The following is a 25,930-nucleotide window of genomic DNA, read 5'->3' on the forward strand; positions in this document are numbered from 1 at the left end:
ACCCGGCCAAACTAAGCAAATGTGGGAGAAGATAAGAGTGGTGACCAAGAATCTGATGGCCATTCTGGCCAAGCTTGAAAGAACTTGTGTGAAGATGAGGAAAACATCCAAAAGGACAACCACAACTGCAAGACTCCACTATAATGGGTTTTATGGCAGAGTGGCCAGCTGATGCCGGAAAGCCTGCTTAGTGTTTTGTAAAAAAAAAAGTACCTAAAGGACTCACAGACTGTGAGACACGAGATTGTATAGTTTGTTGAAACCAAAACTGAACTCTTTGGCCTCAATTCTAAATTTCACGTATGTAGCATACCAGAAATCATTCATCACCTGTACAGTGCTGTTCAACTGGTGGGGCATGATGGTGGCAGCACCAGAGACTGAGAGACTAGAGGGGCTTGAAAGAAGGCTGAATAGAGCAAAGTATAGTGACATCCTTAATGAAAACCTGCTCTAGAGTACCCTGGACCCTCCAACAGGACAATGACCCTAAGTACAACACAAAGACATCTGAGTGGCATAGGGTCAAAGGTCAACTCTGTGAATGTTCTTGAGTAGCCCAATCAGAGCCCAAGCTAATTGAACTTTTCTGGAGAGACCTGACAACAGCCATCCACCGACATTATTCATTCAGCCTGACTGGGCTTGAGAGGAAAGGCAGAGAAGAATAGAATGGCACAAAATCCCCAAATCCAAGTGTTTGAAGCTTGTCGTCTCAAGTCCAAGACGACTCCATGCAGGAATGGTTGCCAAAGTTGACTCAAACAAGTCCTGAGTAAAGGCTCTGAACACTTGTGTCAATATTTCACTTTTTCATTTTTAATGAAAGACACTGTGTATTAAGAAGATGAGCACCCCAGCACTCACCTCACTTCTAGCATCACATAATTCTCTCTCTGTGACCATTTCCTTCCTTCTGCTGTTTAAACCAACTTGTACTCATCTAACCAGTGCACCATGAACTCCCATTTCTCTTATTTTGATCCCTAACCTTCCGTGTGGCACCTCATCAAAAGACTTCTGAGTCCAGATACGTAATATCATAGGCACCTCTCTGGCGAGTTCCTTTTCTTGCTGTCTTATAGAATGCCAACTTATCAGTGAAACACAATCTCCACCGTCAGAACCCCAGCTGACTTTCCAATAACGCCCCAATTCTTGACATGTGATGTTCAATCATTTCTTTAATAAGTTCTTTAATCATTTTACCCATGATGCACGTGGAGCTTACTGCCCTATAGTTCCTTGATCAGCCTGATCGCCTTTTTTACATTACAGGGGGTGCCGTCTTGTACCACTTTGATCCACAGGCTCATTCCACCACAGCATGCTAAGAAGCGCCTACGAGGGTCTTTTTCTGCCCACTGCAATCAGGCAATTCCATGCTTCCTTCTGACAAGTCAAGTCAAGTTGGGGAGCATCCACTGGTGCCGCACCTATTACACGACGAAACAACTCGGGATCCCGGTTGGCAACACCCCAGGCAGACACGCAGGCCAGTCCCACCCTCCAGAAATGACCCTCTATCTGCCGCAGCCAGGTGTTACATGGGCGACCCCTTGGCCTGGTCCAGCCACTCGGGTCCCCAACAATTAGGGTCCTGTGAGCCGGATCACGGGGAAATGCGCCACATGGCCCTAGTGCCGTAACTGACACTCCCTCACAATGCCTTAAACTAAATGCTGATATTCTTTTAAGCTTGTTTTGCAATTTTAAGTTCATTTTGCAATTTCTGGAAAATATACATTATCTATTGATTGATTGAAGTATTATTTGACCTATGAGTCTGTATCTTTGCATTTAATGTTCCTACTGCTGTACAATCTATATTTCCCTTTGAGATTAATGACATTTCCCCAATCTGATCTATCCTAACAGAACAACATCTGCTATCTTAAAACCGCTACTAACTATTAAAAATATAACCATATTCATAGTAAACTAGCAATGACAGTGTAAACCCGGTTAAACTACTGCAAGTTATATTTATTTAAAATAGCAAAAGAATTAACTTACCAGGTTCCAACTTAATGACCTTAATGGCTGCTAACTCCCCAGTATTCACATTTCGAGCCTGTGGAGATAAAAATTTGCATATTAACTAAAATGCATGAATAAAGAAATGACCATATTGCACATCACCAAAAGTGAAGAATGGAATTAATGAATTTCAAATTCTGTACAATTTCCCATTTGTGAGGGCCCCAGCTTGGGATGAGTGAAACAGTAGAGTTTAGTTTCCCATAAAGTTTCACAAAATTACCCCAACAATTTGTGATGTTGCAAATGCAAAACAGGGAACTTATTAAAATTAGGGGTTTTAAAAGTTTTTTTGGCATGGAAAGCAAGGACTATTCCTCCCTAAGACTGATCCATAACTGGACTACCATCTCCTTCCTCGGCCACCCTCTAATGCCAAGCTGGTCTTCCACAACTTCTTCCATGTGTCGTAGTACACGTCGGTTTTGAAGGTTTTTATTGTTTGAAACTTGTTTAGCAACAATACACATTTATTTTACTTCATTCTGTTTATTATTTATGTAACATGAGTAACAGGTCATGTGACCATGGTCATCACCATTGACCACGTTGACTGAAATTATACTTTGGTTAAAACTCAGATCTTTAGTGTCGTTAGTTGCCAATCCAAGTAGGCCAAGCGCTGCGTTTGTTTCAGTTTCATTCCTTGTTTTGACTTTGATTTTTGGTTTGCCACAGTGCTTGGGTTGCTCACTATATTTCTGATCTCTTGGTTTTGACCTTTGCCTGGTATGGTCCGTGAGTCCAGTTTTCGTTATCGTCTTCTGGTCTTTTAGTCATTCAAAATAATCCCTGGAGGCCCACAACATACTGAAGGATTACCTCGTCCGGCGTCACAGCTGTAATTATACTTCAAGTTTAGTTTACATTATAAATGCAATGACTACGGCCACGTGACTCCGTTACTCACGGAACATAAATAATAAATGGTACAAAATAATATAAATTGAAATTGTTAAAGAACAAGCTTCAAACAATAAAAACCTTCACAAATTGTGTGTACTATGACACCAGGCAGCTCCACAAACACTCTCATCTGCACCATGCACTGCCTGCCTGCATATTCACGCTTCTGATTGCACCTCCTTTGAGGTCAAAGGTCACACCATCCACATCCACTTGCCCAAACTCCGCAAGCCAATGGAAGTGCTGGCAAGTAAGTGGTCTGGAGCCATGCCCCCTTTCCATACTGTGCACCAGAATAACTTTTGCTGTGCTTTCTGCACATGGAGGAGAAGGTTGCAGATGAGGTAGAAATACAGTGCCCTCCATAGCTTTTGGGACAAAGACACATTTTTCTTGATTTAGCCCTTTGTTCCATAGCTTAAAATTACAAATCAAACAATTCAGATGTGGTTAAAGTGAACATTGCAGACTTTCATTTGACCACATTTTTTTCTACACGGCCCCACATTTTTAGGGCACCATAATGTTTGGGACAACTGGCATCACAGGTATTTCTGAATCCTCAGGTGGGTTTCATCTTCTTCATTAGATACCCCAGCTTGCTTCCCCCCTTTGGAGTCTGTAGTTGCCATTGTTCAACATGAGAGGACAAGAGCTGTGCCAATGAAAGTCAAAGAAGCCATCATAAGGCCGAACAACAACTATTTGAGAGATCAGGAAAACCTTAGGACGACTGAAATGAACTGTTTGGAATATCATGAAGAAGAAAAGAACACACTGGTGAGCTCAGTAATCAAAATGGGACTGGTAGGCTAAGGAAGACCTCCATTATCAATGACGGAAGGATCCTCACTATGGCCAAGAAAAAGCCCCCCAAACATCAGTCCGACACATCAGACACAGTCTTCAGGAGGCAGATGTGGATGTGTCAGAGACTTGACATAAACAGAAATGCATAGGCCACACTGCAAGATGTAGACCACAAGTCAGCCACTAAAACAGTGTGACCAGATTACAGTTTGTGATAAAGGACTTCAAAAGAGCCTGCAGAATTCTGCAGAATAATGGTTGTATGAGAGGCCTGGCAGAGAAAATCCTCAGCATGCGCTGATGTCCATGAATTACAGACGTAAAACAGTCATTGCAAGTGAGGGATATGCGGCAAAGTACTAAATATGACAACAGCTTTAATAGACCTGCCATTGCTGTCCCAAACATTATGGTGGCTCCCCTGAAACGACATATAATGTGTATACACAGTGCGTGTTCAGAAAGTATTCAAACCTCTTCCCTTTTTCAAAACAAGATTTTTGTAATGTATGTAAATTTATTAAAAATTCAGAATTGAAATGTTTTCTTATTACATGGACCACTAAGCACTGTACCACCTCTTGATAACTAAGGAACTGAAAACTTTACTGAAGAAGAAGACAGGAAGTGCATTCCACTTTAGAAAAGATGAGAAAACAAAAACATGGAGCACGGCAGAAATATGTCAAACATCTGATCATAGAAGGTTAAAGGGCTGCCTTAAGAGCGATCTTCATGTTGACAACTTCAGCTGATGATGGAATGGCAGGAAAATTATAGGCTGACACTCAAGGGACACGTGATAAACGGTGAAGCAGCGGACTTTGAACTCATTCCTCCATGAGTCACACATTCTACTCAAGTAATTTGTGTGTAGTGTTCTCCCAGTTGGCCATTTTGCCCAGACTGTGATATGACGGAAGTTAAATAAATAAAGTCAAAACAATGATGTTGTACAAGAACACACACATATATATATATATATATATACACAGAAAAAAAAATATATATATATATATATATATATATATATATATATATATATATATATATATATACACAGTATATATACACACACACACACAGAGTATCTCACAAAAATACACCCCTCACATTTTTGTAAAAAATCTTTTCATGGGACAACACTGAAGACATGACACTTTGATACAATGTGCAGTAGTCCATGTACAGCTTGTATCACAGTATAAATTTGCTGTCCCCTCAAAATAACTCAACACACAGCCACTAATGTCTAAACCGCTGGCAACAAAAGTTAGTACACCCCTAAGTGAAAAATGTCAAGATTGTACCCAAGGTGTCAATATCTTGTGTGGCCACCATTATTTTCCAGCACTGCCTTAACTCTCTAAGGCATGGAGTTCACACGAGCTTCACAGGTTGCCACTGGAATCCTCTTCCACTCCTCCATGACGACATCATGGAGCTGGTAGATGTTAGAGACCTTGCGCTACTGTACCTGCCCCACAGATGCTCAACAGGGTTTAGGTCTAGAGACATGCTTGGCCAGTCTAGCACCTTCACCCTCAGTGGTCTTCTTGGAGGTGTGTTTGGGGTCGTTATCATGTTGGAAGGAAGGGGATCATGCGCTGTTTCAGTATGGACACAAGTCAAGTAGTAAATTCATGGACTGTAGCCCACAGATTTTGCTGCCCAATGTTAGAAGTTTTTCAAACGTGGAATTATGCAGGCTTTGTACCAAAGAGACATGCCAAGGATGTTCCACATCTGTGATATTTAAATTTTCCCGCCCTAAGAACCATCAGGGAGAGCTTTACATCAAAAGCAAGCATCAGAAATGTGTTCTTTCTCAGCCATCGCTAACAGAATAGCTTGCATCAGGGCCATGGGTCAAGACTAGTGATGAGCGAGCATGCTCGGCTGAACATGTGTTCCACTCGACCATCGCTATGCTCGGAGCATGGTGCTACTCGAACGAGCACCACATGTGCTTGTGCGCCATGCTTGAGTCTCCGCCCCGCACGTTTCGCAGGTTGGAGACAGCCAATCAAGGGGCAGGTAAGTACTGCCATCACTGTAATGCCAGTAGCCACGTCAGGTTCTGGCACTACAGTGATTGGCTGGCCGGAACACGTCATCGGGTGCTATATATGCAGGCACTGTCATATAATGATTTAGAGCGTCAGCTCACCTGCAGGCACTGGTATATAATGTTTTAGAGCGTCATTTTTCCTGTAAAATTGATTTTTTGGGGGGGTTTTGGGCGTGTTTTTGTCAGTCTGTAAAAGTGGTGTACAACTCGGACAAACTGGTTCCCAGCAGCGACTTGGTAGTCCAAGATGCATCCAGACATCTTCCCCATGCTGTTCCCAGTCCATCTGGGTGGTGTTTCTGTCACTTTCTGACCTTTTCCAATGGACCAGGCACCCTCCCCTCTTCAGAGCTGGGGGTGCCTGGTTGTCTCCCATTGACTTACATTATACTCGGGTGCTTGGTAGAGCACATGAACATCGCAATGTTTTCGGGCCGAACACCCGAACACTTTGGTGCTCGCTCATCACTAGTCAAGACCCAATAATGCTGGACGCTGTGCACACTTTTAATGAATTCATTAATTTATTTTTCCAACTGCTCTGAGGAGACACGCGAGTAAGAATTTCCTTGCACTGAGTACACATGACAAGAAACTTGATTTGCAGTGTCACGGGGGCCTGAAACCGATCCTGGCAGCACTGGGCACCAGGCATGATCCAGCTCTAGATAGGGCACTGCCAACAATTGCACATGGAGGAGAAGGTTGCAGATGAGGTAGAATGAGGGCCAATTTAATAGGGATGGTTTTGGGGTTGTAGGATGAAAACCTGAGTAATCGGTTAAAAATAAAACTCACAGGCTCAAAGAAATGGCACAAACTGCAAACAGATGATGGCTGGTATAAGGGCTCGTTTATAATTCACGCTCAGAACGCGTAAATGCACGCATCATGGCTTCCACACGTTCTCAGCATTCATTTGACGCGTCCTCTGAGCACGTCCTCAAAGGAAGACCATCTGATTCACTGCACAGACTGAATATTTACGACAACCAAGACTGAATATCAGGTTGTTGAAAGAGAGAACAGCTTCCAAAAATCCCAAGGATCACATGGGTTAATACACCACGCACACGTATAGACTGCCATTTTACAACACTCGGTTTCGGAGACTTGACATTGTGCAGCAGAGTTTTCAGAATGACTGGGAAACAGATAAGACTACTGTAGCCAGACGGGAAACTTGGAAAGTCTGTGAAAGGAATTTGCAATTAGCTTGATGCGTCTTCAGTTCTATTGGTTCAGACATCAGCAGACAGGATGATCCGTAGTTAACACTCTCCACTAATCCAGTGGCTTATTCTGTTGACAGGGTTTAGCTGGCTTTCCCTTTCAATGCTGTTGGGCAGTACTAGGGTGTTGTACCGTGTTAGCCATTATGAATGTAGTGAGACGTCAAGCAGAATGACACCTTTTATTGGCTATCTAGAAAGATAACAATATGCAAGCTTTTGAGGCAACTCAGGCCCCTTCTTCGGGCGAGATGGAATATAGAAACTGGAGTTCCCTGTGCTTATATAGTCACCGGGGCCGATACAGCATTGAGAAACCTTTAAGGGAGACATCTTAAAGTCACAGGGCTTATGGGCAACTTCAGAGCACAGCAAGAGACAAAAGACAAACTCAGTGCTAAAATTGAACACATGGTTTGAATAGAGACAAGAGTTTTATGGGCAGATATGAGGATTATTTGCATCTCACAGACTGACACAGACCCACATTGTATGGAAAAACTCATCAAAAACTTCAGAAGACTTTGTTGAACAGTTATCTTATCCACAGATCTTCACTATATATACTGTGATAAGGACGTGGCATAGCGCCCGACCCGGCACAGACTGACACAGAGTCACGTGTAAAACCCAACAAGACTTTTATTTTTCTTCACCTGTGGGGCACGTCTTCCCCATGAACCCCACAGGCCCAACACAGTCCCAAAAGCACTTAACTCCACACAACACAATCCTTCCTCTGGCAACCTCTTCCTCCCGATTCTGGCCCTAAGTGGTGGCTTTTAATAGCCCACCCGGAAGTGTTCCAGGTGCTTGACCACCTGGTTCCAATTGATGGAGCTGAAGAGTTGTCCATGCAGCACCCCCTGGCGGCCACCCCAGCTCCCAACCAGGCTGTTGAGGACTCCATCTCCCATGGAGCCCTGCGGGAGGTTGAGGCATCACCACCAGCCAAGCATCCCAGGGAAGGTATCGAGTTGCCCATGGTTGCTCCCCCAGAACATATGCAGCAGGGCCGTCCCGACCGGGCATGGAATCCGGCCGCCCACCACAATACATTGTTCTCCTCTCTTGCTTAATGAATCTTAGCCAGAAGAGGTCTAATAATTTTTTACATCTAAGAGTCTCACTTAAAGGTTTTCCAATGCTGTCTTTGTCCTGGTGTGTATAAAAACTCAGGGAACTCCAGTCTCTGTATTCCATCTCGCCTGAAGAAGAGGCCCGAGTTGCCTCAAAAGCTTACATATTGTCATCTTTTTAGTTAGCCAATAAAAGGGGTAATTTTGCTTGACGTCTCAGTACATGCCGTTGGGTGAAATGAAATCACGCCACACAATACGAATGCAGCAAGCACAAAGAGAGAAACGAGTTCTGTAACTATTAACATTCACCTTAGGAGTTTAGATACCATACAACACAGTTTATTTTTGTTTAGCCCAAAATCACACAAGAAGTGCCGCAATGGGCTTTAACAGGCCCTGCCTCTTGACAGAACCCCCAGCCTTGACTCTCTAAGAAGACAAAGAAAAACACCCAAAAAAACCCTTGTAGGTAAAAAATGGAAGAAACTTCAGGAAAGGAAGTTCAAAGAGAGACCTCATTGCAGGTAGGCTGGGCGTGCAGTGGGTGTCAAACAGAAGGGGGTCAATACAATACAACACAATACAATACAAAGAACAAATCCTCAATACAGTATAAAAATAACAATGTTACAAGTACGGAGCAGAATTTAACAGTAGATGATATCACCTAATATGATTTGGATTTGTTCAGAGTCCTGGAGACCTCAGCCATCAAGCTGCCTCCCCCATTTGGCCATTGCAGTGCTGGGCCAGCCAATCCGATGAAAGGACCCCTCTACCCCTACGATTCCTGCGATCCTCCGTCAGGATATGACAGTTCACTCATTAAGGTCTTTGGTCCTGAAGCCTCAGTACTGCCTTGCTGGCCGAAGACAAGTAGCAGCATCTCCACTTACTCTGATGGTCCAGGACAGCAAGTCTCCCAATCCTTCCATCCTTGCCGTTTTCTGCAGCTGCATCAATGGCTGGTGTGGAAACTGCAGCGTACAGTAAAGAGCGCATTACTGAGGTGTCCTTCCCTTCCCTTAAAGGGCATCTCCCACAAATGCTGCCCAAGGCCTTCAGCATTTTCATAACCAAACTGTGGTGGGGCCTTACCAGAAATGTCCTCTGTGTGCAGACTTGTCAACCATTTACATGAAATCACTTAACTCATAACATCTGTCCATCTTTTGTGAGATTAGCATGACATTTAACTTCACACCCCTGTCATGTCACCAAAAAAATCAGTTAAAGAATGGAATGCTTGTGTCTGCTCTGTCCCCACTGGCATCACATCACTGTCATTATGTTCTAGTCGGGTTTTTTCCTTGACTTAGGTTTACATTCTTTTTCTTTGTCTGTTTTGTTTATTTTAACGTCATGTGTTTATGTAATTTTTGTTAATATTGTTATACAGGGTGAGCCAAAATCAAGTACCCCATTTCTCAAGGTAGAGGCAGCTTAGTGTGTAGGGGTGGGGGGGTCCTTTGATAGGCGATCCTTTGTAGTTTTCAATCGGCCACATGCCTTGGTTTGGTGCACACCATGCTTGAGCTATCAAAGCGTTCTTCAAAAACTACAAATCCATCATCACTACACAACCTGCCTTGCACACACACTTCACCATTCCTCCTAACGGTGACATCCCAAATCGAAAAACAATTCTTTAGTGGGTGGCTAAATTTAAACAGACAGGTACAACATTGAACAGAAAATCTCCAGGCCGTCCTTGGACCGTACGAACGTCTGAAAACATCCAAGCTGTAAAGGCATCAATTCTACGGTCTCCTGGACGTTCAGCGCGCCCTTCTGCCTCAGGCATTTCCAACACGTCTTGGAGGAGGATTTTGCATGAGGACTTTAATTTCCATCCATACAAAATGATGATAGTGATAGGATAAGAACTCACTGAGAAAGACTGGGAGAGCCATAGAGAATTGTGCGCCAACATTTTGCAAACCGTTCATCGAGATGCCATCGTCATGTGACATCAGCGACAAAGCACATTTCCATTTGAATAGTTGCGTGAATAAGCAAAACTTTCACTATTGGGCTGAAACCAACCCTTGTGAACTTCATCCTAGACCCCTGCACAGTGAGAACACATGTTACAGTTTCATGTGCCATTGCAGAATTTGGCATTGTAGGCCCTTACTTTTTTCAGGAGGTGGGGGAGCAATGGCCACCATCACTTCAGAATTTTACACTGAAATGCTAGAGAACTTTTTGCGGCCCCAGCTGGAAGAAATGGATGTGGTGGATGTCTGGAGCAACAGTTCATATGGCGCAGAGATCCATGCAAGTTTTGCTGGAGATGTTTCCAGGGAAGCTGACCTTCCTGCGAGGCAATGACGGGTGGCCTTCACATTCACCTGATCTCGCTCCATGTGATTTCTTCTTGTGGGGCTCTCTCAAGTCGAAAGTCTACACACACTTATTCTCAAAACTCAAAAATCGCCGGTATTCCACTTGAAATGGCCAAACCATTCATGTGATCGTTCAGGAATCGTCTCGAAATGTATCACTAATGATAGCCACCACCTTGAAGACATAATTTTTAAAACAGTGAAAAAGATCCATTTTGTGTACCCTTTCTTGTATCGTAATGAATTTATTTTTTTCTTCTAGCGTTTTTGTAGAATAAACGTTTGAAATGTGGCACTTCTTCATGGCTCACCCTGTATTTATGTTTTGTTTAGGATCTTCATGTAATGTAATGTTCTTTGATGTTCCTTGTGTTTTGTGGGTGGACAACACGTTTTCGCTGGAATCTCTAAATGTCTCACTGGTATTGCAGCCTGGATGAAGGAGCCCCATCTCCAGGTGAACCTGGCAAAGACCAACCTTATTGTTATCCCAGCTCATCCTACCTACTCAGCATCCCAGCTCTCCATCACTAACACCCGCCAAGTCTGTACACGATTTTGGAGTGGTGATCGATGACCAGCTGTTCTTCACAGACCATGTTGCTACAGTCTCTCGGTCATTACAGCATCCACAAGATCAGGCTGTATCTGACTGAGAATGCAGCACAACCCCTGGTCCAGGGACTTCAGTCACGTCACATCTGCATTAGTGCCACTTTCTGCTGGCAGGAGTACTGGCATGCGTCACCAAGCCACTGCAGATAATCCAAAATTCATCAGTACATTTGGTGTAAGAGCCAAGTTTAGACAGCTGATATTTAATGTCTGTAGTACTAGGGTGTTGTACCGTGTTAGCCATTATGAATGTAGTGAGAAGTCAAGCAAAATGACACCTTTTATTGGCTAACTAAAAACAGTACAATATGCAAGCTTTTGAGGCAACTCAGGCCCCTTCCGAGTTGCCTCGAAATCTTGCACATTGATGTTTAATGTTAAATGCATTGTTATGTAATGTTAAATGAATATAGTGTTTGCTTACTTTCTATATAATTTCAGATTCTTATAGGTATCGTATACACTCGCGGATAAGTCAGGGCTTCATTTTATCATATAATTTCTGGTATTTTATAATATCGGTTGTATAAGTCGAATGTGGAAAACTCACGCTATTGGTCCAAGAGATTATGATATGCTAACACCCACCTGTGAGGGTAACCACGGAGCACACCGCCTTTTTATTTCTATGTATTGTGCCTAGGTGACCTCACGGTAATACCCGAATTATTCCAAAGCGACATTTGCACTGTTTTCTGTTTCTCACACCCTTATACACCTTTATCATAAGAACATCCCTTATCTACGAATGAGCGTTCGATCAGAAGAAAATATGAAACTTGTTTCAAATTAAAAGTCATTGAAGTGGCAAAAGAATTTGGTAACTGCACTGCTGCAACAAAATTCGATGTGTCTGCGAAACTGAGATTGGAGGAAGCAAGAAGATGTAAAAAAATTAATTTAAGTGTCATAATTTTCGAACGGGCGTATAAGTCGGGGTCTGATTTTATGATCGATTTTTGGGTTTCAAGACCCGACTCATACACAAGTATATACGGTACTAGGATATGGTATAGTCGTCCACCCCCCTGTAAGTTAACATGAGATAGAACTATCTTAACTATATCTGAAGAACAAAGTGTTAATTAAGACAGTTAGGGCTGTTAGATATGTTTGAAAATTGGAGATGGCATGCAGTTTTCTGACCATGTCTAACATGCGTCAAGTACGACTGTATGATTAAACTTAGAGAAATGAAACAAGATTTATAAGCCTCAAACAGAACTTTTCTTCTCTTTGCAATATCATTTTCTTTTTCTGTTTTTGCTTTGAAATTCTACAACGAAGATATTTTGTCTGTGGAATTATTTGATCACACATCACACTGGTCCTTGAATGATCCTATTTAGTGTACTAAAATCTGCAGAACTTTGGTCATTTTGGATACAAGCAGCTACATCTGGTGTTCAACCAGCCAAGGTGTGCACATGTCACACTCCTCTTCTCAGACCACCACATTGACTCTCTGCAGCGGCTTGTATTATGTTCAAATCCTTGATGCTTTGTCTACAGAGTACTCACTGGGTCAGCACCTACGTATATGGAGACATTTTTTGAGGTCCACACCTCCTTCTTGACCACTCAGGTCTACTGATGCTGAATGGTGTCTGGTCACGCCACCTCTGCACGGCATCAAATCTCAGTCCAGATTCTTTGCACGTGTAGCTCCTGGCTGGTAGAGTGAGCTGTCCACCTCCATTCGAAATTCTGATTTCCTCAATGTGTTTAAGAAGGGTTTGGAGACCCTCATATTTGGTGAAGTTCTGTCTTTGGCTGTTAGAGTTTTTGCAATGAAGGAAGTACAGGGTGAGGCAGAAAGGACGGACGTTTTTTACAAAATTGTTATTTTTTTCTTACAAAAAAATGTATTGAAAGATTTGAGTTCATATTGAAATAGCTTTTGACAATTTGTAGGGATGGAAATGCAGGTCTAAATGCAAAATACGCCTTACCGAACGATTACTGAGGCCAAGTTCAGAAGAATGCTTCCGGGCAGATCGACTTGGACTGCGCAGCAGGGCTAGTCGTACGCTCCACATTTTCAGGGGTACGTGCCGTTTGTGCAGCCCCTGGCGGTCTTTTGTTCATTAGTGTACCTCGTGTACGAAGTGCTTTAACCCAATGTAGGATAGTGTTACGAGCAGGAACAGCTTTATTTCTGTGGATATTGAAATGGCAACGAAACTCACGCTGAACTGCGGTAATAGATTGGTTGTTCTTGACAAAACAGTCGTACGCAAATACGCGGTGTTCTATCGTCCACAGCTCCATGGCTTCAACTAAAAAGAAAATAAAAAAATGCTAGGACTTCACGAACCTAACGCCACCTACCGCACATCTGTCACTCCACCTAGTGGTGAGTTCTAGCCATTTCAAAGACGTCCGTCCTTTCTGCCTCACCCTGTATAACCAGCTGGTATTTTCTGACACCAAACGTTATACGCCTTACAGAATTTTGCCAGTCAGAATATCTTTAAACTGAATAACCAATAAGGTAACTGAGAGAAAGTACAAAAGTGTGGCTAAAGCTTTACTGGCACCTCAAGGGAGAAGGGTGGGGAAGGTGAGGTGAATCAGACCTCCTCTTTCTCCAGGCTATCCAAGATGGAGTAGGCTCTGAGCTGACTATGCAGAGGTGTTCACTGTATATGCCATAAGTGAGTACCACGCTGTCACCACCCCTTGACCTATTACTGTCTCATTATATAAGCCTTCCCAGAGCTGGCACAGTAAAAACAGGGAAACGACTGTGCTGAGCATTTCTGAACTGTATGTTGCTTTGAATAAGAGCAAGTATGCCACAAGGTACATTGTATATACTTTCAATGGGTATCACCCGACCCCATGGACCCCAACTGCCTCACTTTGTAACCCCTTGGTCAAGATGGCTCACTATCTGGAATTCAGTTTCTCAAAACATAGAAACAACTGCACTGAGCACTTCTACAAGCAAGAAGCTTTGAAGAAAAGTGCAAAAATCTGTAATGTTATGCCCTGTTAAAATTGCCAGTGGTGTCACTTCACCCAACCCATCTAGTGTATCAAATGTGTTCAAGAGTGTGGTCAATGTGTGTGATTTCACCTGACCCCTTGAGCCCACCACTGCCTCACTACTTAGAAAGCCATTTCACTTTCCTCAGCTCACGTTGTTGGCCTCTTAGGCAGTGCCCTTGTGTGGTTTACTGTACGTTTGTCAAATCAATTTCAGGACATACAGGAATGCACTGACAGTCCCCTTGGTTTGTTATGTTTTGTGTATTTTATTGTTTTTTTGAGAGACTGTGTGCTTTATTGTTGTATATTTTCTGTAATGTTTCGAATTGTATCTTTTGTGGTCGGACCATCCTTAAGTCACCCCTCCTGGGCCCTCCTTCAAGTTATTTAAACTGTGTGTCTGGAGTTTTTTTTGGTTTTTCTGTCCACCCTGGCCATCGGACCTTACTTATTCTCTGTTAATTAATGTTGACTTATTTTTATTTTTTACTGTGTCTTCTATTTTTCAATTCTCCATTTTGTAAAACACTTTGAGCTACATTTTTTTTGTATGAAAATGTGCTATATAAATAAATGTTGTTGTTGAAAACAGCTCGTGTAAAAGGAGTCTTGAGTGAGTATTGCATTTTCTGTGTTATTATATTGCATATTATTTCACTTCTGTCGTAAGGATTCTGATTTTCAGATTTCATTTTGGGACTTTGATTGCCTTTTAGGCAACTCCTTTGTGCCTCCTTTTGCTTTTCCTGCATTTTCTATTTTTGTGAAGTAAATCATTTACTTATAAACATATGTAAACATGCCAGTTACCCCTCTTTTTGTGGAGTTTTCATTATTGATTTTGAGATTTTAATAGTTGTTTTGCCAAATTCCACTTTTTGGGCCTGCTCCTGCTGAAGCCAACAGGTTGCCCTGGGGCCTGGCTGATGGTGAGATTGAGTTTTGACCTGCTTCTTGGTTTATATTGGAGGCCTCGCTCCTATTTTGATCAGGAGAAGACTCCATTCATAGCAGCTTTGTCATTATCTTCAGAAGTTCAATATGGTGTCCCGCAGTGCTCAGCTCTCAGACCGTCACTGTTTCTATGTTTCTGCTGGGAAACCATAACATTCCCACTTTCAGTTGTATACAGTCGACACTCAACTACACCTTTTTTACAAACCAAACGACATCTCTCCAGTAGTGTCTTTAATTAATTGTGTTCATGAATTGAAGGAGTGAATGGATGAGACAGCAATATTTAGTCACAAAGTAGGTCTAAGCATTAGTTATACTGAATCGGTACAAAGTTTAGGCATTCACAGACTGCCGTTGAAAACTCCCATAACAGCACAATCAATCCTGTTTCAATTCAATTTTATTGACCCACAATTGAAATTTGGATTTTCAGGGGGCCACAACGTAACATTAAAAACACACCACAAGCATAAACTTGGTACAAATAAATAAAATATAGCAGTGAGCATAATAATTACGGTAAAACATTAGATCATACACATTATAAATACAAATTAAACCAGCATTTGGACTTGGCTAATGACTGATGAAAATGCTAACAGCTCCTCCCATGAATTAAATACAATAAAACCTCGATTATCCGTCAGGCCGTGACGGATACGAGAACAGCTACTTTAAAATGATGTATAGTAGATTTGTTTTAGTGAATAGTCGCATTAACGAAACAAAACTATCCTAACAAAATATAATATGTTTTAACAAAATTATTTAACTCGTATAATATTGTAACAACCAGAGAAATAAATCAAATACAACTCAGAGGTACTGGAGTTTTCTATGTTTTACTTGGGGTCCTGTCTTATACTCCATTATCTGGGTTACTGAGCACACCTCCAAAACAATAAAAGAAAGCCTTCCTTACCAATCAGTTTATCTCCTGTCACTTACATGACTCCCTACTCCTTACGCTGCACCTTCCTTTTATTCCTCACTTCTCCTGTCACTCATCTCCTAACAGACGTGTCCGCCTCATCCAGTCCCATCTCTTACTGCATTCATCCCACCCTTTCTACACCCGTACAACACATCACAAGCCACCTGCACGTCACTATATAGTAACAAAACATAATAAACACAATTTACAATACAGAAGAACATTAACATTAATACAGAATAACACTACTGTCAGTGGTTTCCATTATCGACACATTTTTCAATTTTGTCGGGATCACGCTTTATATCCTTCACTGTTCTTCCTACTCCATAAATTGAAGCAATATTTGACACACTTTTTCCATTTCGTAAATGTTTAATAATTTTTTTGTGACAATTCCAACACCACATGCATATATTTATCGGCCATAACAATGTATAGAAGTTTAATTATAACAAAAGAGAAAAGTTACGAAATGCTATTAAAACTGAAGGTAAATAACTGACACTGTGGTGCTGGGGAAGAAAACTATGTGTTAGCACAACGGAAAGTTGTTTTAACTTTGACTTTGTTTTAATGTGCAAAGATCGGGTTTTTTTTTTGGTTTTTTTTGGCCCTGACAGGTAATTGAGGCTGATGGTCAATCGAGGTTTTACTGTATGTGGATGTTCCTTAAAGGGTAAGTTTGCTATTTTTCAAGTCTAAGTTAATTCATCACAATCATGGTATACTGTATATCAATTTGTCACATAAAACTGCAATCTAGAGTGCACAGTATAATGGAACTAATGGGTACTGGGGTCCCAATGTGAAAAAAAGTATTTTTAAAGCGTATGGAGGGCGTCCCTTTTTCAAGCCAAAAATGTTATTGAGTATTTAATGTGTGTCCTGAGATCGTATACATTTTGTAAAAAAAAAACGTAATTATGTCATTTTAAGAAGGAAAAACAGATTTGTGAGATTCAGCCATTTTAAAAGTAGACTGGCTGTGTGCTTCACTTCACTGCTAGTCTTCCTCCGTAGCAACACTGTCTAAGTTCTGCAGATGACCAGAGTATAAAAGCTGAAAAAGTCACACTTACAATCACTTACTATTATTCACTATACAGAAGCTTATTTCATTATTACGCCAAGACACTGCCTGCTACTGCCGGTGTGATAATGCACCATGTACTGGTCGGGTGTCAACTAAGGACACTCGTTGCATGCAATCAAGCACCAAGAACTGAACAGACATTATAGGCTCACATTTAGTTTAAATCAGGTTGACGTTCAGTTAGTTTAGCACAGATGGCGGCACATAGCCTCACAGCGGCAGGTTCTGCATGGAGTTTGCACCGTCTCCAAGTGTATTTATGGATTGATCAGTATCAGTGAGTGTCAGTGAATTTACCTGCTCAAAAAAGTTGTCCTTAATTCTTTTATTACCATATCCTCAGGAAGAGTGACACAGCATGCGTTAATAGATTTAGTTTATGCCACTTCAGTCTGTTTTATTGTTATTAGGCTCTTATCCCACAATCTACTTTTAAAATGTTTTGAGTATTTTTTATGTGGCCGACAAATCACGGAAAGTACAATGTGCAGGTGGCTTGCCTCTTTCAAAAATCTAAGGTGTTTATTAAAAATTCAGTTCATCTATCCATCCATTATCCAACCCGCTATATCCTAACCACAGGATCACGGGGGTCTGCTGGAGTCAATCCCAGCCAACACAGGGTGCAAGGCAGGAAACAAACCCCGGGCAGGGCGCACACACACACACACACACCCACACACCAAGCACACACTAGGGACAATTTAGAATCATCAATGAGGAGCAGGACGGTGACAGCAGTCTGTCGCTGAAGCTGCTCCTCTCTCTGGAGATGATCCTGATCAGTGGATTCTCCATGATTGACAGGAGTCTACTCAGCGCCCGTTGCTCTGCCACGGATGTCAAACTGTCCAACTCCGTGCCTACAATAGAGCCTGCCTTCCTCACCAGTTTGTCCAGGCGTGAGGTGTCCCTTTCTTGTTGCCTCCCCAGCACACCACTGCATAGAAGAGGGCGATCACCACAACCATCTGTTAGAACATCTGCAGCATCTTATTGCAGATGTTGAAGGACGCCAGCCTTCTAATGAAGTATAGTCGGCTCTGTCCTCTCTTACACAGAGCATCAGTATTGGCAGTCCAGTCCAGTTTATCATCCAGCTGCACTCCCAGGTATTTATAGGTCTGCACCCTCTGCACAGTCACCTCTGATGATCACGGGGTCCATGAGGGGCCTGGGCCTCCGAAAATCCACCACCAGCTCCTTGGTTTTGTTGGTATTCAGTTGTTTGAGTCGCACCATTTAACAAAGTCCTTGATTAGGTTCCTATACTCCTCCTCCTGCCCACTTCTGATGCAGCCCACCATAGCAGTGTCGTCAGTGAACTTTTGCACGTGGCAGGACTCTGAGTTGTATTGCAAGTCTGATGTATGTTGGCTGAACAGGACCGGAGAAAGTCCAGTCGCCTGCGGCGCTCCTGTGCTGCTGACCACAATGTCAGACCTGCAGTTCCTGAGACGCACATACTGAGGTCTGTCTGTAAGATAGTCCACAATCCATGGCACCAGGTGTGAATCTACTCCCATCTCAGTCAGCTTGTCCCTAAGGAGCAGAGGTTGGATGGCGTTGAAGGTGCTAGAGAAGTCCAGAAACAAAATTCTTACAGCACCACTGCCTCTGTCCAAGTAACCTTATTACTTCAAAGTGGATGTAGTCAGTAAGTTTTAGGCTCTTTTCTCCACATTGGGACCATGTACTGATTCACTCCATTATGAATCACAGGAGCAGGTTAGTTACTTTTTAAAAATTTATAAAACATGCTCCATTTTAGAAAGCAATTTCATGTGGCAAATTATTATATAGCACTAGCTGTGTAAGCCCGGGGTCCTAGAATCTATTGAAATCGTCAGGAAAAAAAACTGAAATGTAGAGATGTCAGTTAATTGAAAGGAACTACTCTGGGCGTCTCTCTCCTAGGAGGTTTCGTTTTGCCGATGTGCTCGCGTCACTTTTGCATTAGCGGCTAAGCGACTTTGTCTTTCTTCTGAGGTGTCGTGTTGCCGACGTACTGGCATCGCTTGTGTATCCTCAGAGGTGCAGCCCTTACCCCGACTCCACCTCTCACCTCTGGGCTGGACAGACAGACACAGACATTTCCACTCGCAGATGTCTATATATAAGATGATTAATTAATAAATACCATACTGATTTTACTTTGTCTTTTATCTAGAGTGATTGAAATAATAAATGGGCACCAAGTGTAAGTTTGATGGCTAGTGTCATATTCACAGGGTTTATCAAGGCTACTGAGGTCGCTCCTCAATAATTAGAAGAACTGCGGTAAAAGCAAGACATAGTTTGGTTAGTAAGTCGTATTTAGCCAAGAGAGCTGCGCTCTTCTGTGTGTTGTGATGACACCCGCATGTCTGGTGGAGCTGCTGATAGTGAATCCCAATATCGAGAATCTTACACAGAATATACAATCGCTATGTGGACGTGTGTTAAACTTCAAGAGTGAAAGTAGAAGAACCCAATAAACGTCCCTGGTACGTCTCACAAATTTCACAATAATAGTGTTTTCATGAGCCAGTATCTGTGCGTGTGTGCCTTATGCATTTATTCATTTGTACGGTTTGTATTTTGCCTATTTACACATTTCTGTACTCTCAAGCTACACTCAGAGAGGAATTCTATACAAAAATAAACTGAATTGAATTAAAAAAGCAAATATGATGTAAAGGTGTACATACTGCCAGTGGGTGCCACCTCACCCAACGCCATTAGTGTTTACTAAATGCATGTATGTTTAACCCTTTCAACGTCCTCATTTTTGTCGTTGAAATCTGTAAAAATGCTCTAAATGTCAACTGTTCAGGATAAAACTTTGTGACTTTTCCAAAATTTCCTACACAAACAGGTTCAAATTAAAAAAAAAAAAAGTAAACAACCCATTGCGGTGGGCTGGCGCCCTGCCCAGGGTTTGTTTCCTGCCTTGTGCCCTGTGTTAGCTGGGATTGGCTCCAGCAGACCCCCGTGACCCTGTAGTTAGGATATAGCGGGTTGGATAATGGATGGATGGATAAACAACCCATAATTTGTGCAGCTCCTAACAGAATTTTACCTTGTCATGTCATTCAGGTCAGCTGTGACCCACCTGTGGCTTTAATGGATATTTTCATTGAATTTTTGTTCACAACCCATAAAAATGTGACGTCTCTACAGTAACAACCATCAAAAACAAAGTTCTCAATTGTCACATTATTGAATGGCTGCCACGTCCTTTGGCTCAATTTTGACCAAACATATACTTTAGTGGTCTTCCTCTCCATTTAGGCTACTTTCTCTGAAAACAGAACTTTTATACATGCTGGCCAAAGACGAGTGTGCAGGCAAAAAAGGAACTGAAAATCTCACACTGACCTTGAAGGATTTGGACACTCCTGATATCCTGCTGTGAAACATTCTGACTTGTCATTGTTTACAGACGTCTGAAACAACTCTTATCATACACTGATCATTTCTGTATTATCCATATTTATTTATTATATTACATATCTATTGACTATATTTATGTATCTAGATTGCAAATACCATACATTGCATCAATGTTCATATTGCTAACTACATGTTAATATTGCTGCTACTTCTTTGCTTTGTCTTTGCACAATGTCTTGTTTGTGTTTTAATTTTAAATTTTAATTTTAATTCTATTTTTAATTTATTATTTGCACTTTATTATGACAATAAAGTTCACCTTGACTTTCTTTGTTTACAACTCTTGAAACATAAAACACCAAAAATGTCATCTCTACTAAAACTTGTCAAACTCTCTTGACTCGCGGGACTTGAAATTATCTCAGAGAATGTCTCATCTGACGATTTCCTTTTATAATTGAGAGATTGTAATACCAGACTTTGACAGGTACTGGGGCGGAGGGGGTGGCTCTGAGGCTAAGGATCTGCGCTGGTGTCCCGAAGGTTGGCGGTTCGAATGCCCGTCTCTGCCAAAGCAGATCCTACTCTGCTGGGCCCTTGAGCAAGGCCCGTAACCTGGAATTGCTCCAGGGGCGCTTGCTGTACAATGGCTGGCCCTGCGCTCTATCCCCAAGGGGTATGCGGAAACTAACAAATTCCTAATACGAGAAATTGTATAAGGTAAATAAATAATTAAAAAGGTTTATTTTCACAAAAAATGCTCTGAAATGAAAGCAAGGTCTGTAGAGCACAGAAGGTAAAATGGAGTTGGCTATAATGGATTGTAATCCAAGCGACCACTACAGAAATCCAGATTAATAACAGAGTCAGCAGGCCGAAAATATCCAGCAATTCACAAAAGCACAGAAAAAAGGCAAAAAGCAAACTCACCACATGCGGGCAGGGACTGTGGGAGACCCTCCAGATTTGTAAGGCAGAGGGCAGCTATTGCCAGGTGGTCTTGGGGGACCACCACCCACAAGACAGACTTTACAAGCATGCTGTTACAAACACCACTTGAAAGAGTTTGACTAAATGAAAATATCCTGAATATCTTTGGAATGTACTCAGTTAACTGCAAAATGACAAGTAATACAACGTACCAAATAATTTGGATTTTAGTTTGGATTTTAAGCAGTATGTTTTAGTTCCTGGACAGCAAATGTCGAAGAATATATTTGGATTGTGGACACGGTAAGACAACTCAGGTACTTCATGAAGACGCCATTCTTTATGAACCCTGGGCTGAAATCATATTAAACTTTAAACCCTGCATTGTACTTTGGTATTTATAAATATCAATAAATGATAGGTGGCTAACTACATGATGGGTATACCACAATTTCAAAGCTGTCGTTACTCTTAGTTTTCATATCATTATATATTGTGCTAGCCATGCTACCCCTCAAAGGCGGGCTGAAATCTAAGTAATCACCGTAGACGTCAGCACTAACATTTGCCTTCCTTTCTAATGTCTTCTTATAAAATACGCTACTGTGGCTGTCAGTTTGTCTGTCCAGGATTTTAAATCACCTGTAGCTCGCAAACCGTTTGACCCGTTGACCTGAAATTTGGCACACAAATACTACGTGATGTCTACTATCGGCTTTCAGGGTGACAATTGACCTCCAAGGTTATTCCTCTTTTTATTTTTATTTTAGGGTAGAATGAACTCTCGGCAGCAGCCAGCCGGGTGGCCGGGTGGCACATACGTGCAGGTGCCATTCTCATCCCTACCACCTTCGGCGTCACTTCCTCTACCTCTTCATATCTTAAATCATTCTGGAGGCAGATTGAAGACTCAAGTGCCAGCTTAAGTGAAAAATTAAGGAAAACGTACCAAGTAATTGCAACACAAACACTGACTTAATCAGTTTTAACATGAAAAGATGCCGACAAAAAATGAGAAGAAGCGGACCGCTAGGGTGGAGAAAAGAAGAGCTGCTCAGGAAGCAGCAAGCACATCAACCTCTGAGCAGACGAATGATAAACGTACAGAGAAAGAAAGAGGATGAAAGCTAGGAATGCTCAAGTCAAGTGTATTTGTGCAGTGCGCCATTACTGGTATTTTATAATGTATGTAGTAATAAAATTTATTGCATTTGTCCTTCCAACAGATGGCATATCATAATATTCCACCTTAATAAAATGGTAAGTGTCTGTATGTAACGGCCGACTCGCTCTCCCTAACCGGCATCTACACCACCGAGACCTGTGGCCTGGCAAGCTGAGGAACCGTACTTCTTCCAAATAAACATCCCCAATCGACGATCAAAGATAAACCAAAAGACAAACAATATGTAAAATAAAAAAAGTGAGTATATATTAAAAAAAAAAAAGAAATGAAATAAACTCCAAACAATATATACATATATCACACACCAACCAGCCCCGACATAACACAGCGGAATGTAATAATAAAAAGGGGCAACAAAAAAACTAATATACAGCATGGACCTTCTCTTGACCCCCACACTGAACAAGAAACCAATGAGACACAAGGAAAACAGGAAACGCACATAAAAGTCCAGAAGATTAAACGGAAAATGAATAACGTTTGTGAACCTTGATCAGCTGAAAAAAATGTCCTACGCCAATTATACGGATGAAGATGCTGTCTCGCTCCTCTCCCAAACTAACAAGAAACAGTCTCACCATGCTTACCCTCGGTACATCGGCGTACTCCACAACCCCGGGGTTTTTGTGTTGTAAAAGTGAAGTTGTCAGGCATTGAAAGGGGTAAGCAGAAGAAAAGGTGTAAGTGTTCTGTATCGCTGCGTTCTCCTGGCTCTGTAATGAATTGGTGGTAGAGTAAAACGAGATTAGACAGGAGTCCCCATGGACTGTGATGTCTGCTGATGACATTGTGATCTATAGCGAGAGTAGGGAGCAGGTCGAGGAGACCGTGGATATGCTCTGGAGAGGAGAAGAATGAAGGTCAGTAGGACCACCAAGACAGAATACATGTGTGTAAATGAGAGGGAGGTCAGTGGAATGGTGAGGATGAGGGAGTAGGGTTGGCGAAAGTGGATGAGTTTAAATACTTGGGATCAACAGTACAGAGTAATGGAGAGTGTGGAAGAGAAGTGAAGAAAAGAGTGCAGGCAGGGTGGAGTGGGTGGAGAAGAATGACAGGAGTGATTTGTGACAGACGGGTATCAGCGAGAGTGAAAGGGAAGGTCTACAGGACGGTAGTGAGACCAGCTGTGTTATATGGGCTGGTGACGGTGGCACAGGAGACAGAGCTGGAGGTGGCAGAGTTAAAGATGTGAAGATATGTATTGAGTGTGACAAGGATGGACAGGATTAGAAATGAGGACATTAGAGGGCAGCTCAGGTTGGATGGTTGGGAGACAAAGTCAGAGAGATGAGATTGCATTGGTTTGGACATTTGCAGAGGAGAGGTGATGAGTATATTGGGATAAGGATGCTAAGGATAGAGCTGGCGGGGAAAAGGAAAAGAGAAAGGCCTAAGAGAAGGTTTATGGATGTGGTGACAGACGACATGCAGGTGATGGTGTAACAGAACAAGATGATGAGGACAGAAAGATATGGAAAAAGATGATCCGCTGTGGTGACCCCTAACGGGAGCAGCCGAAAGAAGAAGAAGAAGTAGAACGGGATTTCTTTCTTTCTTTCTTCTTTTTGACCTCCCGTTTAAATAGTGAATGTCCCAGATGCAGATGATGGGACTAATTATCATGAGGGACCACAGTTCCACTGTGTTATCCTTCCCCCCTTTGTTTCCATATTTACATAGACACACAGACCATGTAAACAGGACAACACTACGAAAGATGGGACTCGGCACAAAATACGTTTATGACGATGTTAATCATATAACACCGCTACATTCAAGTCTGTCTGTGTGTGTGTCCATCAGGCTGCTACAGTACGTCTCTGTCTTTCCAGCAGACGGTTTCATTACTACAAATGTGTCAGATCAGCTGGGCAAACACTCAGTTTCCATCAAGGCGAGATACTTGAGCAGAGAATAAACAGTGTGAAGAGAGTGAAGGTGCACACATACTCTCTGAATCCGCTGTATTTGTTGTTCATGATGTTTGCATTCATATTTATTCACTCAGCAGACACCTTTATTTCAAAGGGACTCGCAAAAGAGGTCAGCGTAACTGAGTGAACAGCAGTCCGGAGTTGGACAGGACAGAGTTACAGAATTGATCATCCCAAGTGATACAGCATGCAAGCTAGTCACAGTTCCTTGATTACAAAAATCTATCAGTTAGATAGAAATTCACCAAACAAGAGAGTCTTCAAACGCTTCTTAACGATGCTAAATGGGGTCAGAATTTCAAATGGAGGTGGGCTACTCATTGCTACAGATTCAAAAAGGATATTTTGTTGCATTTGGTTTGCTGGGATTGGCTCCAGCAGACCCCCTGTGACCTTGTGTTTGGATTCAGCGGGTTAGAAAATGGATGGATGGATGGATGGATGGTTTGCCGTCTCACACAAAAAAAGGGCTGGTAAGCTTTTGCATTTGGCTTGAAATGTTACAAACTACACAACGAGAATGTTCTGTTAGTATCAGTGTTGTTAAATGGCTGATGCCTTGTAAGGCTGAGGTGGGGTCCATTATGTCGTTCTGTCCTGGGCCCTGACATGTATAACAGTGCCCCCTCGCTCCTTGAACCCACCTCTGTCACACTACATAACCCCTTGTGAAAGCTGCTTCACTTCCATGAGTTTACCTTCTCAAAAATATACAAACGGCCCTACTGTGGACTCAGGACCCCAAGGGTACAGAATAAGCTGTTTGATTTGAAAATTCTAGGAGCTGAACGGGACAGTGTTGAGGGGATTGTAAGGGTAGCTTATTCCAGCCTTTTAGGGCCTCGAGTTCCTAGAGGTGTAGAACAGACCACCCAGAGTCCCTACATTGATGGAGTGAAAGCCTGCTGTCCAAATGACCATCATCATCATCATCAAATTGTTTTACGTGAAGCCTGAAACCCCGTGAGGACTGACTGAGACCATTGATGTTAGGTAGGATGCCGAGTGGGGTCTGAGTGGTCTCATGGTCTCGGAACCCCTGCAGATTTTTTTTTCTCTAGCCCCCTCTGGAGTCTTTTTTTTTGTTTGTTTTTCTGTCCTCCCGGCCGTCTGACTTTACTTTATTATTTTTATTATTTAGTATTGCCTAATCTTATTTCTGTTTCATATAAACTTTTCTTTCTTCATCTTGTAAAGCAACTTTGAGCTCCACCATTTGTTTGAAAATGTGCAATAGAAATAAATATTGTTGGGGGGGTTGATTTGATTCAACCCTAGTTTTGTAAAATTTGATTTGCTTGGATGGAATGTTATTTGATTTTAATACATTTAATAAAATGATATAAATAAATAAATATTGTTGGTGTACTCTGACATCTCCCGTTTTTTCTCCCTCTGTGCGTCCCTCATTTTCTCA

General features: G+C 42.1%; 1 protein-coding gene across 1 annotated transcript in view; it reads right to left on the minus strand.

Moving 5' to 3' along the window:
* Positions 1-25,930, minus strand: part of map4k3b (mitogen-activated protein kinase kinase kinase kinase 3b) — a 124,811-nt gene that overhangs the window by 94,448 nt on the left and 4,433 nt on the right. The window contains exon 2 of the mRNA XM_039738992.1: positions 2,017-2,074. Within this exon, the coding sequence (XP_039594926.1) occupies positions 2,017-2,074 (58 nt within the window). The remainder of the gene's footprint in view (positions 1-2,016; positions 2,075-25,930) is intronic.

Source organism: Polypterus senegalus, chromosome 16, assembly GCF_016835505.1.
Source record: "Polypterus senegalus isolate Bchr_013 chromosome 16, ASM1683550v1, whole genome shotgun sequence".
Lineage (NCBI taxonomy): Eukaryota > Metazoa > Chordata > Cladistia > Polypteriformes > Polypteridae > Polypterus > Polypterus senegalus.